Source organism: Micropterus dolomieu, linkage group LG04 (assembly GCF_021292245.1).
Source record: "Micropterus dolomieu isolate WLL.071019.BEF.003 ecotype Adirondacks linkage group LG04, ASM2129224v1, whole genome shotgun sequence".
Lineage (NCBI taxonomy): Eukaryota > Metazoa > Chordata > Actinopteri > Centrarchiformes > Centrarchidae > Micropterus > Micropterus dolomieu.
In genome coordinates this window covers 7,117,102-7,133,693 of record NC_060153.1, presented here as the reverse complement: position 1 = coordinate 7,133,693, position 16,592 = coordinate 7,117,102, and the positions used below count along the sequence as shown (strand labels likewise).

The window sequence follows — 16,592 nt, the reverse complement described above, 5'->3', positions numbered from 1 at the left end:
AACTGAAGCCAATAACAGGAAGTGCACACTCGGTAGCAATTACTTTTTTGGGAACTTTTACTAACGTAAACGTACAGAAAATACTTATACGTGTTCAGTAATGTATAGATTGATATATAAGCGGAGTGTTTTATTACATTGCGTTAGACACTTTCAACGGTTAAGAAAGGATGCATCTTCTTTGTTGTTTACATGGTGAAACATTTGACAAGCTAACGTTAGCTCTGTAAAATAGAGTCATATGAGCTGATAATTATCCAGCAGCTTTGTCCTCACGAAGGAAAGTCAACATCAGTGAAAGTGCCGACATACATGTGTACATGTACACAAGTGAAGAGTTGTCGTAGGTCGCAGCGAATTTGCGAAATTGGTCTGTCACTGAACCTGCGGGGTTTAAAGGACTGACAGCGTCTTCATGTCAGTATGCCTTGTTCCTGTGGGAACTGGAGAAGGTGGATTCGGCCGCTGGTCGTAGTGCTGTATATTTTGTTGTTATTAGTCGTCCTGCCATTGTGCATCTGGGAACTGCAGAAGTCACAGGTCAGTTCGAACAATCAGTGGATCTGGGACATGTTGCCTAATTTTGATTCTGGGAGCCCATTTGGTCTAACAAAGTGCAACTAAGCACATTTGGTAACTTACTCAGCTACTGCCCTTGAATACAAATTTTAAGGTATTTAAGTAACGTTATATTCTTTATATTCTCATTTATACTAATTCTCCTAGTTACTGATTAGATTTATAGATTCATTCACAACACATGACTCACTATTTAAATGTAAAGCATTGTTGTTTTTAATGAAGAGTCAAATTGTTTCAAATATTTGATATCAAAAACAAAACTTTGAACATGTTTATTTCAGTTATAAACATTTCTTAAATAACTCTTTTTTTCAAGAGTTCAGAAAATAAAGCAAGAATTGCCCTTGATACATTTTTAAAATACCACTAAAACATGAATGCATCCATGATTAACTTTACAAAATAATATCTAAACACTATTAATATAGATACACTACTAAGTGACCATTCTGCATTATGTGTACCATTACTTTTGATATCTTGAGCACATTTTGCTGTTAACATTCTTTTCTTTTAAATTGGGAACTTTTTTAATTAATTGCTATTTTACTTGAGTAAAGGATCTGAATACTGCTTCCACCCTGACTTCTAATCAAATACATAGAAACAACATTCTTGGTAGCCAAATTGCCAAAACCTTCCCAGACTTAAATGCATAATTAAGTTTAATGATAAGTGTGTTGACTGTTTCTTTTCATGTAATGACAGGTTGGCAGTCATAATAAAGCATGGTTCATCGCTGGGATATTTGTCTTTATGACCATACCCATATCATTATGGGGCATCCTCCAGCATCTGGTTCACTACACTCAGCCCGAGCTTCAGAAACCTATTATCAGGTAAAGCTGTCAACAGTCATGTCTTCCATGAACAATAGTCTGAAACTGGTTTTTAACTGTTTGTGTTTTTATTGTGTTTTTTAGGATACTATGGATGGTCCCAATCTATAGCTTGGACAGTGTAAGTTGTGCATTATATAATCTAAGGCATTGAGCAACACATACTGTATATGCATGTACAATTGAGAGAATGGCTTTACACTTTCTGAAAATTAAATCCATGTAATCCCCTCTTGCAGTGGATTGCATTAAAATACCCCAGTATAGCCATTTATGTGGACACATGCAGAGAGTGCTACGAAGCCTACGTCATCTACAACTTCATGACCTTCTTGCTGAACTACCTGGAAAATCAGTATCCCAGCCTGGTGTCGATGCTGGAGGTCCAGGATCAGCAGAAACACCTGCCCCCTCTTTGCTGCTGCCCGCCCTGGCCAATGGGAGAGTAAGTTTCCCTTAGAATTATACCACTTTTACAAAAATGACTTGTCTACATACAATCAGTGTAGGAGCATTGACACCAAACTTGAGCGCTGTAATATTGTCTTGTACAACTGTTACTTTTTAACTATTGAAATGCTTAGTTTGCATCCAACACAACAGTTTGTTTGAGTTTGTCATAAGGTATTGAACTTTAGAGATGGAATTGTATTTTTGTCAGTAAACTAAGGAAACAAACTGATGACAGTCACCAGCTTCATATTAGCCTTAGTCAGGCAACATCCATAATTGGTTAACATGCAGTTCATTTTATCCAGAGCCTTTCTTAACATTATTAGTTTCAGTTAAATTCATACACATTTGCCTGAAGGTCAGCAGCTTCAGTGTCATTCATTAACTTTGTGTTAATAATAATACTGCCCTGTTTGAACCCTTGACAGTATTATTGCATTTTGCATGTGGATATCATAAACCATGGTTGAATAGTTGTTAATGAAAATCCACTCGCCATATTTCTTATGGTGATTGAGTTTGATTTTCAATTCAAAAGATTTTACTGATATCCGCAATCCAGATGTTGTTAAACCAATTCTAATTCACATCATTCCTTTCCTCTGCAGGGTTTTACTGTTGAGATGCAAATTGGGAGTGTTACAGTACACGGTTGTAAGGCCAATCACAACAGTGATTGCCTTGTAAGTAAGCTCTGCTCTTCATGCACTTAATTTTATTCTCTGATACCGATCGCAGCTTTTTGTTCACCGTTTCTGTTGTGGCTGCTTCTTCTTCTTCTTCTTCTTCTTCTTCTTCTTCTTCCTAGGATCTGTCAGCTGTGTAGAGTGTATGATGAAGGCAATTTCAGTTCAAAAAATGCATGGACATACCTGGTCATCTTCAACAATATGTCACAGCTGGTAATACTGCTACTGTTTGTATTTTTAAGCCTGTATCATACATTAGGCCCTGGGATGCATGCTAATAAACATAATGTAAAAAAAACATTACAAGCAGCCTATTGTAAACTAGATTCATCTGTCTTCTCTGGATCTAGTTTGCCATGTACTGCCTGGTGCTGTTCTACAGGGCTCTGAGAGAGGAACTGAGTCCAATCAAACCAGTAGGAAAATTCCTGTGTGTCAAAATGGTGGTGTTCGTCTCTTTCTGGTAATTCTGAGTGTGTTCAAACTTAATGACATGAGCTGGACAAGCTTGGAAAACACACTTTGTATGAGCTGTTTTTTTACCTTGCTTGTGTATATTGAAGTCTCTTGATTTACATACACTATGGTAGTGGTAGCTATTGAGAATGGTTATTTTGTAACTCTTCTAGGCAAGCTGTGTTTATTGCTTTGCTGGTGAAAGCGGGCATTATCTCAGAGGAACATACATGGGACTGGAAAAGTGTGGAGGCTGTAGCTACAGGTTTACAGGTGAGCTAAAGTGTCAGCAGAGTTAATATATATAACAAGTGTGAAACACAAGTAGACTCACCAAATTGTTATCTTCAGGATTTCGTCATCTGTGTGGAGATGTTTCTAGCAGCCATTGCCCATCACTTCAGCTTCACCTACAAGCCTTACATCCAGGAGGCTGAGGAGGGTTCTTGCTTTGACTCTTTCATGGCAATGTGGGACATCTCTGATGTCAGAGCAGACATTTCTGAACAAGTCCGCAATGTTGGTAGGTGCCTCCTGGCCACTGGTGTACTTGTTACATATTGCAAGTATCTCAAAACCGAGAAGACAGTAAAGACTTTTTTTTTTTTGTCCTCACTGACAGGGAGAACGGTTATGGGTCGGCCAAGGAAATCCTACTTCGGTGAGGCGCAGAATGATGGTGAGCGATCTGGCCTGCTCTCTCCGGGCTCCCAGGATGCCATCACAGTGGCGTCCAACCCCGTGTCACCCAAAGGTCAGTACCAGGGCCTGGGCAGAACCCTCACACCGCATTCTTTGTCTGCCCCCGCCGGGCTCAGCACAGCCCCTTGGGATGAAGGATACGAGGCTACACCTGAAAGAACCCAGGAAGAAGAAAGGACCAACCAAAGCATAGAAGTAACAGAAGCAGATCTCATCGTGATCACCTAGCCTATCGTTAAGGCTACTGTCACCAACTGACTCTACCAGACATGGTTGGGCAGGACCCAATTATAGCCTTGCAGTTTTCTTTCAGATATGACCGTGTTCATGCAACATTAAAAAGCTGTTGTTTAAAAGGGCACAACAACAAAGTAATAGTAGAAGTTTGCCAACAAATGCAAAACCAGATGGACCTCTCTGCCACTGACAGCTCCAAGAATGTTCAGTGACGTTATGGTACTCAATCATTTGTAGATGACACGCATTTTATGCAGTTTTACTAGCATAATTGGCTCAGTAGGCAGAACGTCTTTTAGTTCATTGTAATTGGGAAAGACTTCAGGTACATTTTAGGTCAGTTTAAACTTGTGTCCCAAAGAGGAAACTTGTATTGAAAGAACCCAGTGTTTGTGCTGTTGTGTCTTGAGATGAAACGCTACATAACGCTTCCTGAAGTCTGAGCGATGCATGCATGTGTATCATTTCCAAATAGAAAATACAATTTTCTTCCTTTTGACATCTTAGTCATATCATGTTCTCAGATGTGACAGTTAAGTGGTAAAGAGAAATATGCAACTTTTAAAATACAAGTGTTTCTTTCACTCTATATCTTTTGGTATAGTGATTTCAGGACATCAATTAAAATGAGTACTTGTAAATGAATATCTACTATGTTAAAGCACATTAGATGTCCAGATTCAGCTTTTTATGTGTAGCCTGCAGACTGTGTATACTTGAGGGAGGGGATGAAAAGAGCAGAAAAAAACAATTTTTGGAAGACTAAACTGTTTCAATGGAGAAATTAAATTGGGACTAGTAGGTTAGCGCTATGCCTGCTGAAAGATGGGTCCTAACTGAGTATGACATCACTACAGAATTGATTGGTATTAAAATAATGTACATAAGTCAGACTAAAACTACAAATCAGCACATTCTATTAAATTCACAATAGTGCTTTAGTGCATACAGCTCACTCTGTAGTGTTTAACAAATGTATTCACTAGTCTTCTCAGATGCCTTGTTCTGTGTGCCATGGAACTAGTTCATCCACTACATCAATTTAGCATATATATTCCAGGGTGTTATTCTTTCATTGTTAGCTATTAATGTTATCTGATTATCTTCTTAGCCTTCAGTCTGGTTCCTGCATCTAAGCCATTTCCTTTTTCCCAAAACTTTCCCAAGCTCTTTAGTCATTGTGATTTACATGGGTTTGTGCAGGGATATTGACATGTTTATTGTACAACTAATGTCAGAAGATACATAAATGTGTCAACAATATAATCTGCATCATGTCCAGCTAGAGAATGTTGCCTTACATGATTTTATTTTTCTAAATAAAACTGACAGGATTACATCCGAGCTGATGTAAATGTTCCACATTCTTAATTTAATTCTCTCTCCGTCTCCTCAATAAATCCGATTAACTACGTTTTAGCCAATTTCTTTTGTTCTTGCATTTATTGAGGTGTCACATTGAATTTTTAAATTATTGACACAGACAACTTCACAAAAACAACTGTGCCCATAATCAAGGGACATCTATAATATATATATATACACTCAAATATTATAAGTACAAATTATAAATGTGCTATGATCTTACAGCACAGTTTAGAAATAAACACCTGAAGGTTCATTGTTACAAATTCTTTATGATGGTGATTCCAACTGGTACAACGGTGTAGGTCATGCAGGCTTCTGCTAAATCTCAAAATAGAGACCCATTGTGTGTTTGGGAGTACATTTATGAAAAATGACACAGGAGAAGATAAATCTTTACAAAGATACCAGAAAAGGGAATGTGTCAATGGCCTCTATTTGATTGAGGCATAAAATACATAGAAATGAAAGTAGTTGCAAGGGACTACGAGATTATTGCTCCATTGGCCCGAGTACATTCTCTATATGGGCTGATATGGAGATGGTGCTTTTGTGAAGCTTCACAGCGAGGCGGACCCAGTCTCCGGCTTGTACCTCCAGGGGCTGCTGCAGCACGGCAGCCGCCTGCTTCCAGTGAGAGTTCTGGCTGAGGGTGCTGACACTGATCTCCTGGTCCAGGTAGATGTGGTACCAGAAGGGAACTGCAGTTATTTTGCCTGCAGACGTAGCCTGGACCTGGGAATGAGAACATACAGAAGAACAGTCATCTGCGAATATACTGGGCTTGATACCAATTAACTATGAATCCTATGTTTTGCATCTGTTAGTTTAAAAATAATATACGATGCATGCATAAAAATTTAAATAAATTAAGTTAAGTTCTACTCTGACCAAAATGTTTCAGTTTTCACATTTAATATTTATGAGCATTGGGGAAATAGCGAGTGGATCAATTCAAATTGCACCTTGTGTTAGATACTGTCTGAATGTTTTAAGAATCTTGCAGAGATGAAAACTAAAACATTTCAAAAGTTTCTCTTGAAATTCAAACAGTGGATTTGTGCTGAATTTACATAGGACCAAAAGAAAGGTAAAGTAGAAAAGGGAGTTTTGGGTACACGGTCTTAGTAAGTATGAGTCATTTCTAGGTTGTTGGTGAAATATGTTTATGTACCAGAAAGTAGCTCAGGATTTTTTTTTTGTATTGTGAATTCAAGTTTCGGCAGTACAGTATGGTTCTAGCACAGCACTTGTAAAGACGTGACTTTTTAAAAGACAGTTTACTTATATTAATTGCAGTTGCTAGCAGTCGGTAGTATGTCTTACCTTTACTTCTCTGTTAGTGTAGTTTGCATTGGCATCCATAAGGTCAAGAACAAAGAGCTCCACAGACTCACTGAGATGCCTGCACTCCAGTGTGGAGAAGTCCAGAAACACATGGACCGGTACCTAAAGGACATAAAAGATAAACACAATGTTAGTGAGGTAAGAGAATGGACTGTCTGGTGACAATATCAATAAGTACGTACATATTATGGAAACCCAGAAAAGACCAGGGAGGAAGAAACACGGGGAAGTTAAGGCACACTGCTATGGTTACATGATTTTTACAAAAGCTTCAGAAAAAAAACCCTAAGAAACAGCAGTATATTAAACATCCTGTAGCAGAGTCAGTGCAGTAAAAGCAGACTCATAGTTGCACTCCCTCACATATCCACATTAGGTGTTAATTTATAGTGTCAGTGGATAATCACTCAATCACTGATATTAATGCTTGGAAAGTAATCTTCCACCTCAAACTCGACAAAAGAGGCCATAGCTGCAGGGCAGCAGACTTAAAAGTTGAGGGAGAAACCAAAGTGGCAGCACAGAAAGTGTCACGGTTTCCTTTACTGCAGAACAAAAGAATCTTTCCTCCTCCCTGTCACAGTCGTGTACACTTCAGAGCCCCACTGTTTGATGTGCTTGATGTAATGTGTGCTGATGGATTCAGGTAGGAATGTCTTGGGCCAAGCTGTGTGTTGTGTCTTGTGTGACAGTGCCCTCCACTGAGGGCTTCAAAGACAACATCTGTTAAAACAAACGACCGTCCCGTGTGGAGCCATGCAAAATTGGAGCACAAACAAGATGCTGGAAAAAAAATATTTTATAATTTCCAGACCAAATAAAGAAGAAGAATTCAAAGGGATTTCGCAGCTTCTTTAATGCAGCTGGGAAGCACACATCAAAGACGAGTGCACAACAGAAAACAGTCCTGGACCTTCGTATTCCAAGTGAAATACCTTGTTCAACAAAAGACAACCCATACATGGTAGGAAACAAAACAACTGGATGTGGTCTGGCTGAAAGTAAGATCTGTTCGGAGAATAGTTTTTGTACCTTTATCATATTGCACTATGTGTCAGAAATATTTAACAAAACCCATAGGCAACATCTGTTTGGCAAACTTTGAATGTGAATGATGCAAGCTTACAAACACAGCATAGTGTATGTGAAAAGCATCAGTATTGCATCAGGAACATGAGATTGACTTTTGCCTCAGTAACTTGAGACAGAATACAAACTATGAGTGACCAGAGATATACTAAAGGAAGATTTTGCTACTTGGGTTATAAAGACTGAAGTTTCAGCTTGACAATATGGTTTTAGTGTACTTCAATCAGCTTCTTGTTCATGTTATTCTAGACCTGGAGCCCTTTGAGATGGACATTCATTTTTGAAAAGAGTGTGTTCTCCACATTGAAAAGATATCCTTGTATTTGGTATATTAATATTACACCCAGAAATGAGATCTGCAAGAATATTAATTGATATATAGTATATATAGTATATACACTTGAATAAAAATAAACTTCAGTGCTCCCTGGTGGATAAACTAAATTATCTTTGACATTTCTGTAGTGACATGCCAACATCGCCCCTGGCAAGACCAAACTTTGCACTGATGGTTAGGGTTTACTTACTTACAAGCAGAGGTCAGAAATTTAAATAAGTGATATTTCACTAGAATGAAACCAGAAAACTCTCGATGTTCATCACAGTGGATGCAGGGCCCTGGCAGATGTAGCTGTGAGCCTCTTCAGCAGGGATGCCATTGTTTGATTTTGATCAGATACTTGTGTGAACCAGTCACTGTCTGCACAGGTGTACACAGCTTAGATGTCCCTGTTGAAGCTGACCAAACTGTAGCAGTAAACATGTAGTGCAGCGCATATGATGCCATATTTTCAGGGACCGCCGAGTACATTTTTACCTGCCCAGCAAGAATTTAAAAAATGTTAAGTCATGTTTGAACAGCATGTGTGCATTGCTGTTCAACTACCTTTAGACAATCTGCAGACCAGTGTGCAATCATATTTTCCTTTTTGCTTTGTTAACTATACTATGTGAAAATACTACAGAGAAGCATTTGACATTCCTTTTTCAAATCCAAGATAAGAAAAACTGAAAAATACTAAAAGGGGTCAGTGGCCATGGCTGAGCACTACAGCAAACCCTGTGGTTACCATTAGAGTAAAGATCTTTACATGCAAATTAAATAGCAGAAATAAGTTAACCTTGATACGTGGTAGCTTATGTAGGTATACTTACAGTGAACTGGTTGATGAAGGGAGCAATATTGAATCCCAGTGTTGGCTCCTGACCCTGGACAGCGCTTTCCAGTAGCAACGTGTCGGACTCTACCAGCATACCATGCACCACGATCTTCTCTGGGAAAATACGCCCTCCGTCCTCCAACAGACACCTAGTATAGATCATAGGTATATATTTTAATCTAAAATATCTAAAAAATTAAAAAACAAAATGAGTGATCACAATATTTCTGTCCTCTGGCCGCTGCCCCCTTACCTGGCCAGTGAAGCTTTTTCCATCAACTTCTGTCTAATGAGACCACAAGTCTCTATACAGTCCAGAATGATGGCACTCCACAGCTTCTCTCTGGACGGCCTTTGCAGCATCCCCTGCTCATCCTCCGTGTGGTTGAGCCAGAACTCCAGATGCTGTTCTGGGATATTACTGGAGCGAGCCAGTCTCTTTAGGACTTCCTGTTGCTTCTTCTTTTCCACAGAGCTGTATGCTTTTACATGACCATGGCTGGCAGCGATGAGGGAGAGCAAAGAGAAGCCCTCCGATACATCGAGGACATAGAGCAGGTCACTGGAGGGTGTGGAGTCAGACTTAATACTTGATCCCTGCTCTTGTTTTTGACTTTTAATCTTCAGATAGGAGATGAGCTTGGCCAGTGCACTGCAAAAACTCTGATGGTAATCCTCATTGTTCAGGAGCGCAATTTCTGAACATTCCAGCATGCAGAAGTCTTTAGTTTGAGTCTGATCAGTCTGAAGGCATGCTAGTGCACTGCACAGTTCCGCCTCTGGGTTTGGATTTGAAATGGGGTTTCCAGAGTACTGTAAACCTTGCGGACGCTTGTCTAGACGGATTTCATGCCCATCTCTCAGCACAGCGACACTGCAGAGCCTCAGGAAGGCATCTCGGCAGGAGACTTCAACAATCAGCTCATCTTGAGGTTTCAGGAGAAAACCTGGAAAGAGACAAAAGAAGAAACCCCTGACTTCCTAATTACACTAACGCTGTGCAAACCAAAAGTAATGTAGCACAGAGTGCAGTGAAAGTGAAAACAAGTACTGAAAATGGCATAGGTCAGATTTTTAATATCGTTTACTCCTCTTTTAATCAGAGAGTTCCTGATTTAAGTCTAAATTTTGCCAGTTTTGTTTTAGGTTAAGTCCAAGGTTCTTTGACTGCTTGTGCTTAGACAACATTTAAAACAATTCAGTATTCAGTCTTAGACCTACAGTACAGGAATTCAGCTAAAGGCTTTATCTTCGCCTGCTGTTAAAAACAACTTACAAAACACCTGAAATGACAAACAGAAAGGGAAACATAAATACAGATAAACAATAACATTAATTTTTTATAATGCCATGCTTATGATTTTATAAATGCTAAGCTGACAGGGACCTAAAGATAAAGGGTGTTGTATGATATACAGATTGTGAAGTACAAATTTGACTTCACTTGACAAGGAACATGGAAGACTGAAATGTTAAAAGGTTGAATAAAGGGGAGAAAAAGACAGAATTAAAAAAAAAGCAGGAAAGGGAGAGCGAGCCCAACAGAGAAATGAGATTCAGGGGACCGTGGGGGTGGGGGTGGGGGGGTGGGGGGGGGGTAGGCACAGATATTCCTACAGGAATAACATCTGTTCGTGTCTCCATGTCAGTGCGTGGCTCATCAGAGGCATTTGGGAAAAATGCATATTTATTGCCTATAAGAATTTCATGAACACTAAAGGGTGTCACAGGCGATCACGGCGCACACGTCACAGCGGCCGGGAAACGGATGTCGGTGATCACCGGGAAAGGTGGCGGCTCCCTTGACGCTGTCTTCCCCAATTAGGAGTGCAGTGAAATGCTGTTGAGTCCTGTCTGAAAGATGATGTACTGCAATGCCAACTGGAACGTGTCACCTCATGTCAGCATCTATTAAGTTCACAGTGGCATGGCATAACACCAAAGTAAAGAATACACTGTGCTCTTAGGGACATTTGGCACTCTTTAAAAATTCATTGTTACTTAATTTAAACTTTTCACAGTCACTTGTCAGTTGAAGTATGATGCTTAACAAATATAAATTTTACTTTGGTATTATAGCTTTATTGCAAGCCTATAAAATGTGTATATATTAATTTGGACTCGAGTGATGATAAAAAAGTAATGAAGTGTCAGGGAGCTAAATCTTTATGTACTATCATCCTGTCATTATAGTAAATTATTCTCACTATTTCCACACGGAGATCAAACACCGCCCTCCTCTGATGTAACATGGAAACAAATCAAAGTACAGAATATAAGCGGAGGAAAAAAAATACTGCAAAATAACTATAACTATAGTGAACATGCTGAATTCATGAGAATTTTAAACTAGCGACAATTAAAAAGACAATGCCCTGGACACACTGGAACAAATGGACAATGTTGATTAAACTGAAACCAGTGCAAATCAGTGTGAAATACTTTTGCCCAACTTCCACCATGGTGTCTCCCTGTATTTCTACTGAATCTTACCCTTGGTGTTGTGGACAGGGTAGATGGCTTGCTCCCAGCAGGTGTCCTCCTGGGGTCCAGTAGACAGACTGCTCTCCTCATCCAGATGGAGCTGGAACCAAACAGCCAGAGCATCCAGTTCCCCCTCCTGAGTGACAGGCAGGCGGATCTGCTGAACCTCCCTGGTGCTCAGCCCCTCAAGTTCCTACGGGTTACCAACAGTTCATGAAGAAACAACTGACCACAAAATCCTCAATGAACCCCTGTACTTTATATGTTAAAGTGAAATGGGAGAGAGTTCACAATTCTTTTTGTTTTTAAATCAATTTGAGGCTAATGTGGAGCATATGCCTGAGTACTACATAACCAACTGCACTACAATGCAGTGCTCTTAAGTCCAAGTATCACTCCGCCATAGTGAGTTTGCCGCATTGATTCTTGACATATTATCTTGGCTCTGTCGTCAGGCAAAGTTTATCTGTAAGTCCCAACTGCACATGTGTGGAGAAATGTTCTTAGTGATAAATATCAACAAAAGATCCTATAGGTAATGTATGGCAGAAAAACACCATCTCCCTTAAAAATGACATGCTACATCTCAAGGGGCTATCCCTTCATTAAATAAAATATTCCTGTCTGCCAGGTGTGCACTGGGAGCTACTAAATCTGACAACAATCCCCAGAGGCCCATAGCTAAATAATAAGTGCCCACTGATGTGCAATATTCCAACCTGGGAGTCAGCCAATGTGTTAGTTTCATGGGACCAGTAGACATATGGTCAAATTAATTAATTATTTTTTCTCAGAGTTACATTATTCTCAAGCAGCAAATACCAGACACAAAGAAAATGCAACAGTCAAAACACATTAAATTGGTAGTAGCTAAATTCATTCCTTTCATCATTAGAAGCTGTATTTTAAGCAGATGATACATTAGTAGGGTCCATACATTTGAGGGTACATCATTTCTGAATGTAGCCCACACAGTTTATCAGCATCTGTTGTCTCCCCCATTTCTGCTAACCTGCATGTTGTTGAAATCTATGTTGAGGGCTGTGAATGGCTCCGTGAGAGTTTTATATCCCCCTGGCAGTCTGCTCAGCCTCTCTGTAGTGTAAGGCTCCATGGAGTCATCCGGCTCAGAGCTGCAGCTCACTGGGCTGCGGAGCTCCCCGGCTGCAGCCATGGACAGACTGCCCACCTCTGACACACAGAGCCTGCGAGAAAAACAAACAATCGATCTAATGATAGGTCCAGACACCTTGTGCTGCTGCTTCAAAAAGCACCACCTTCTGTTTGTCTCCAAACTATTTCTAAAGGACTAAGAATGTAACAACTGGGTGGAAAGCAATTTGTTCTTTTGTTCTGGTAAGTTCAATACAGGAACATATTTTATCTGACAAGAATTCAGATGGACTCCAGGGCCTACCTGTGATGCCTGCGGATCTCGAGGGACTCAACGGCCATACCAAACACAGTGGCTCTGGCAGGGATGACCCGTCCGGTCGCAGACTGTTCCTGGAATTCATTCTCACCTCTCTTTGGGACAAGAAACATGTGCTTTTAATGAAACTACACATTAAGCCCCTAATTAAGTCACTAACACAACATGTAAGTTAACTGGATGCATTTACCATTCACCTTGTACACTATTTTCCAGTTACTGCATATGCTGAAATGAGGACGTTCAAAAAAATAACCTTCTGTAGAACTTAAGACATGTTTTGACTTTACGGTGGGTTGACAAGAAGCACCCTAAAGCCATTGTTAATTTTGTTCTCTGTGAGGCTAAAACATTTCATTGCCTGGCATTTGAGTCCACCAAGCCCACACCCTGAATTGTGACACAACTCCTCGTGTTTTTCAAAGATTTTCAACCCTGTATGTCGGCGGCAAACAGCAATAGATTTTTGGTGCCAAGAACTCACTGAAGCATTAATATTGCACTGTTGCAACTGGAGAACAAAGTTCTGTTTCCTGTTTGTGTTAATATTTAAAGTTACCTGTGGAGGCAGCAGGAGGTGGTGCCAGGCATGAATGAGACTCTCTATGATGCCCTCTCCAAACAATCCTGCGTCAACCGTCTCTGTCACCACCAAGGACACCCTAAGGAAAACAAAACATTGAATGGAAAAGCATGATTAACACAACTCAACTCTAAACAAGAGATGTCAGGTTTCATGCTTATACTATCAATGTAAAATGGTTTCGGTTTCATATGTAAATACCTGTGTGGGATGTCCTTTGGCACTTCCATCTCCAGAGATTTCATATGGAGGATCTTGATTTTACCATCCATTCCATTAGCGGTCACCACCTCACAGGCCAGTTCATACATCGTCTTTGACAGTTCACAGGCATACACCTCAGCAGCCCCTGCCTTCTTAGCACACATACTTAACAGAGAGAACCAGGAAATGAAAACAATAATACCCACGCATTAAAACACAGGTCCTATTCTAGCTACAGGCAAACTTAAGATAAACTTAAGTATGTGGGTTTGGATTGACAAGGATCGAGTGCCAACTCAAATAAACGAAACTCCGTAGTAACCTAAACAATTAAAAAAGGTTTCCAAATTGTCACAGAAAATATCTCACCCAAGGATCCCAGTGCCAGTACCTATGTCAAGTACAGTGTTGCAGCCGCTCTGAACGGCCTTCTGAATGGCTTGCTGGTACTTCCGGTTCCTCCCATGGTCGTTGAGCATTAAGAAATGCCAGCGCTCCACTAGCCAGTTGGCCACACGGTAGAAGTTCTCCCTGGCTTCTGGATAGTCTGGTCTCACCTTCAAGGCTTTATGGAAATGACCTGCGGCTTCGTCTCTAAAGCCCATTCTGGATAAGACAAGGAGTCAAAAACAGTATTAGAACATAATTCACCTAAATAATGCATTAAGCCCTATGATTGCGGGAGTGGTGATGCATTATAAGAACAAATTTATATATTTGGTTGGGCAGATAGGGATAATACCTGAACAGGTGTTCACCCATGCTGTTAAGAATAACCTCATCAGCAGGAAACAGCTCCAGCGCTTGTTCATAACAGTCAAAGAGGTCTTGAATCCGGCCCACAGAGTCCAGCTCTTCTGCCCATTTGGAGAGAGTGAATCTGAAGGACTCCTAAAAAAGGGATACGTCACAAAACAGAGTTCCAAAACTGAACATCTTTCAAATCTGCAACAGTAAAAACTGGCTGTTTGACATGTAGGTGCGCACAGTGTTTTGCAGTGGCTGTACGCAAACAGGTTTTCAGAGTAGTGTAAAAAGTCATTACCTTCGCAAAGTCCTTAAACGCAGGCGCAAGGTTGAGGACAAGCAGGTAGTGCACAAACGCAGTTCCATAATCTTGGTTGAACAGGCACTGCTGGGCACTTTCTAGTGAACTAGAGACCAGCTCGTTCCTGGCCGAGTCCTCTCTGCGTCGCCTCCGGGACCTCCTCCCGTGCTTCGGCCTAGCACTGGCATTAGGCATCCTTGCAAAAAAAGGAGAGTGGAGAGTCTATTATGAAATGAGAATGTCTGATAATACAACAAACATATTAATGCTACTTTAATACAATAAGGTTCCACATATATGACACTGTTCTGTACGGCTCATTGACTAAGGAAGCCCATTTCTGCCAGGAAAACACAATTAAATGTAAGATAAGTTATTTTTTGTATTTCTTAATCAAAATGTTTAATGTATAACAGGTCCAAACTTTGATTTACTAATTAAAGTAACACAGTCGAAATTATGAAACATGAAATAATGAGTAGAAGTTAGGGGATCTCTTGTTTTTTTGTCATTCCAAAATATGAGCTAATCCAGTTTTTGCTTCCTGGAAATGGGCCATCATACATGCCAAAACCTTGTAAATTAAAAATAATTATCCTAATAACTTCAACACAAACTGAAAATATTTTACATAAGTAAGCTAACTTAAGTTAATAAAAACATTAACAAAGAAACTTTAAGCAAATTGCTAAGTAGTTTACAGGCATTATTAACAATTTATGTTGACTTACTGTATGTTTTTTTTTAAGATTACAGGCTGTAGTAACGTTATGGGATTGACTTTCACGGAAAGATCACTGCTTTCTTGGTAACGTTAAGGTGGCGTTGCTAATCTTGCAAACACGCCAACATTAACGTTACGGTTACGTCCAAAAAGTCGTTAGCATCATTCTTCTGGCAGCAGCCTAACGTTAGATAAAAGCTGGTCTGACAGTAGCTACTAGAGCTTAGCTTCATGTCCAAAAAAATTACCGTATCTGTTTATATTCGCGTTCAAACTGCAAGACGTTAATTAAAACTGTAAATCACATTTCTGCTGCCGTTAAACAAGAAACGTGCCCGTGCGCTAAACAGCTCGGAAAGAAACATGTAACGACACATGGTTCCAGGGGCGCAATTATAATGAAGTTTATTACATTTATGATTTAAAGTAACAAGCAGGACCTATTAGTCACAGAGAGCAAGGTGAATAATACTAACCGTGTTTATTTACAAATTACGCTACAGTAAATGTCACCGCCTCAGATTTGCCTCTGATGTAACCAATTAAACCTGAAGCACAGCCAAAGATTACAAAAGATCAAGATAGATCCCATGCGCAAAAACCACTACGGTTAAACATGAAAGAAGCGTTCTTATGTCTTGCGTGTGTTATTCTAGTGGGTTAAACCCTTTAGTACTAATTCTTTTCTTACACTTGTCCATTCCCAAATGACCCATTGACATTGCTTTACATTGTGATTTTTTCTATGCATGCTGAGGAGGCGGCTAATGGCACCTTGTCGCCATGGGGGTTGAAGACTATGCAGGAGCTTAAGCTCTTAACCTTCATAGGCTTATATTCAGCACTTGGCTTCTGGTGTAGGCTACTTGATGGTTTATCTTGTTTGTTGACCTTGCTGCCTATGCACTTAAGGATCCATATGGGCAGTGACTCACAGATATTCCTGTAAGGCCCTTTAGCTGTACAGTTTTATTAACATGTTGTGGGTTGTCTACTATATTAGGACATTATGGTAATCAGTTACTGTAGTTACTGAAAACGGCAGATTTGAGCTTTGTTGTAATGTGATCATTTGTTCTTCCATCTGCTTCTCCACCACTTTTCACTGCTCTTGCTACTGCACTGCAGCAGAAAATTCACTTTCGATTGTTGTTTTGAGAGCCTCTGCTTCTCTGTTTTATTCTCCTTGCCTTGTTGT

General features: G+C 40.0%; 2 protein-coding genes across 2 annotated transcripts; one reads left to right on the top strand and one right to left on the bottom strand.

The window, feature by feature from the left end:
• tmem184c (transmembrane protein 184C) lies at positions 1 to 5,372 on the top strand. The gene is made up of 10 exons (XM_046046974.1): positions 1 to 540; positions 1,291 to 1,421; positions 1,506 to 1,542; positions 1,661 to 1,866; positions 2,483 to 2,557; positions 2,683 to 2,776; positions 2,914 to 3,026; positions 3,193 to 3,292; positions 3,371 to 3,542; positions 3,642 to 5,372. The coding sequence occupies exons 1-10, from the start codon at positions 424 to 426 to the stop codon at positions 3,947 to 3,949; spliced, it is 1,353 nt and encodes a 450-aa protein (XP_045902930.1). The 5' UTR covers positions 1 to 423; the 3' UTR covers positions 3,950 to 5,372.
• Positions 5,373 to 5,575: 203 nt separating this feature from the next.
• On the bottom strand, positions 5,576 to 15,805 carry prmt9 (protein arginine methyltransferase 9). Its single transcript, XM_046046973.1, has 13 exons — positions 15,402 to 15,805; positions 14,668 to 14,866; positions 14,365 to 14,513; positions 13,992 to 14,228; positions 13,620 to 13,787; positions 13,395 to 13,497; positions 12,821 to 12,930; positions 12,416 to 12,608; positions 11,413 to 11,596; positions 9,173 to 9,866; positions 8,915 to 9,068; positions 6,650 to 6,772; positions 5,576 to 6,058 (listed from the first exon to the last, which is right to left on the bottom strand). The coding sequence occupies exons 2-13, from the start codon at positions 14,863 to 14,865 to the stop codon at positions 5,816 to 5,818; spliced, it is 2,556 nt and encodes an 851-aa protein (XP_045902929.1). The 5' UTR covers position 14,866; positions 15,402 to 15,805; the 3' UTR covers positions 5,576 to 5,815.
• Positions 15,806 to 16,592: the final 787 nt, after the last annotated feature.

Bases quoted from the DNA above. Each gene is read 5' to 3' on its own strand.
- tmem184c (XM_046046974.1), top strand. From the start codon at position 424: ATGCCTTGTTCCTGTGGGAACTGGAGAAGGTGGATTCGGCCGCTGGTC. The intron at 1,867-2,482 runs GTAAGTTTCCCT...TTTCCTCTGCAG, and splicing joins CCGCCCTGGCCAATGGGAGA to GGTTTTACTGTTGAGATGCA. The intron at 2,777-2,913 runs GTAATACTGCTA...CTCTGGATCTAG, and splicing joins TCAACAATATGTCACAGCTG to TTTGCCATGTACTGCCTGGT.
- prmt9 (XM_046046973.1), bottom strand. From the start codon at position 14,865: ATGCCTAATGCCAGTGCTAGGCCGAAGCACGGGAGGAGGTCCCGGAGG. The intron at 14,229-14,364 runs GTATTATCCCTA...TGTCTTATCCAG, and splicing joins ATGGGTGAACACCTGTTCAG to AATGGGCTTTAGAGACGAAG. The intron at 9,069-9,172 runs GTAAGGGGGCAG...GATCTATACTAG, and splicing joins GAAAAAGCTTCACTGGCCAG to GTGTCTGTTGGAGGACGGAG.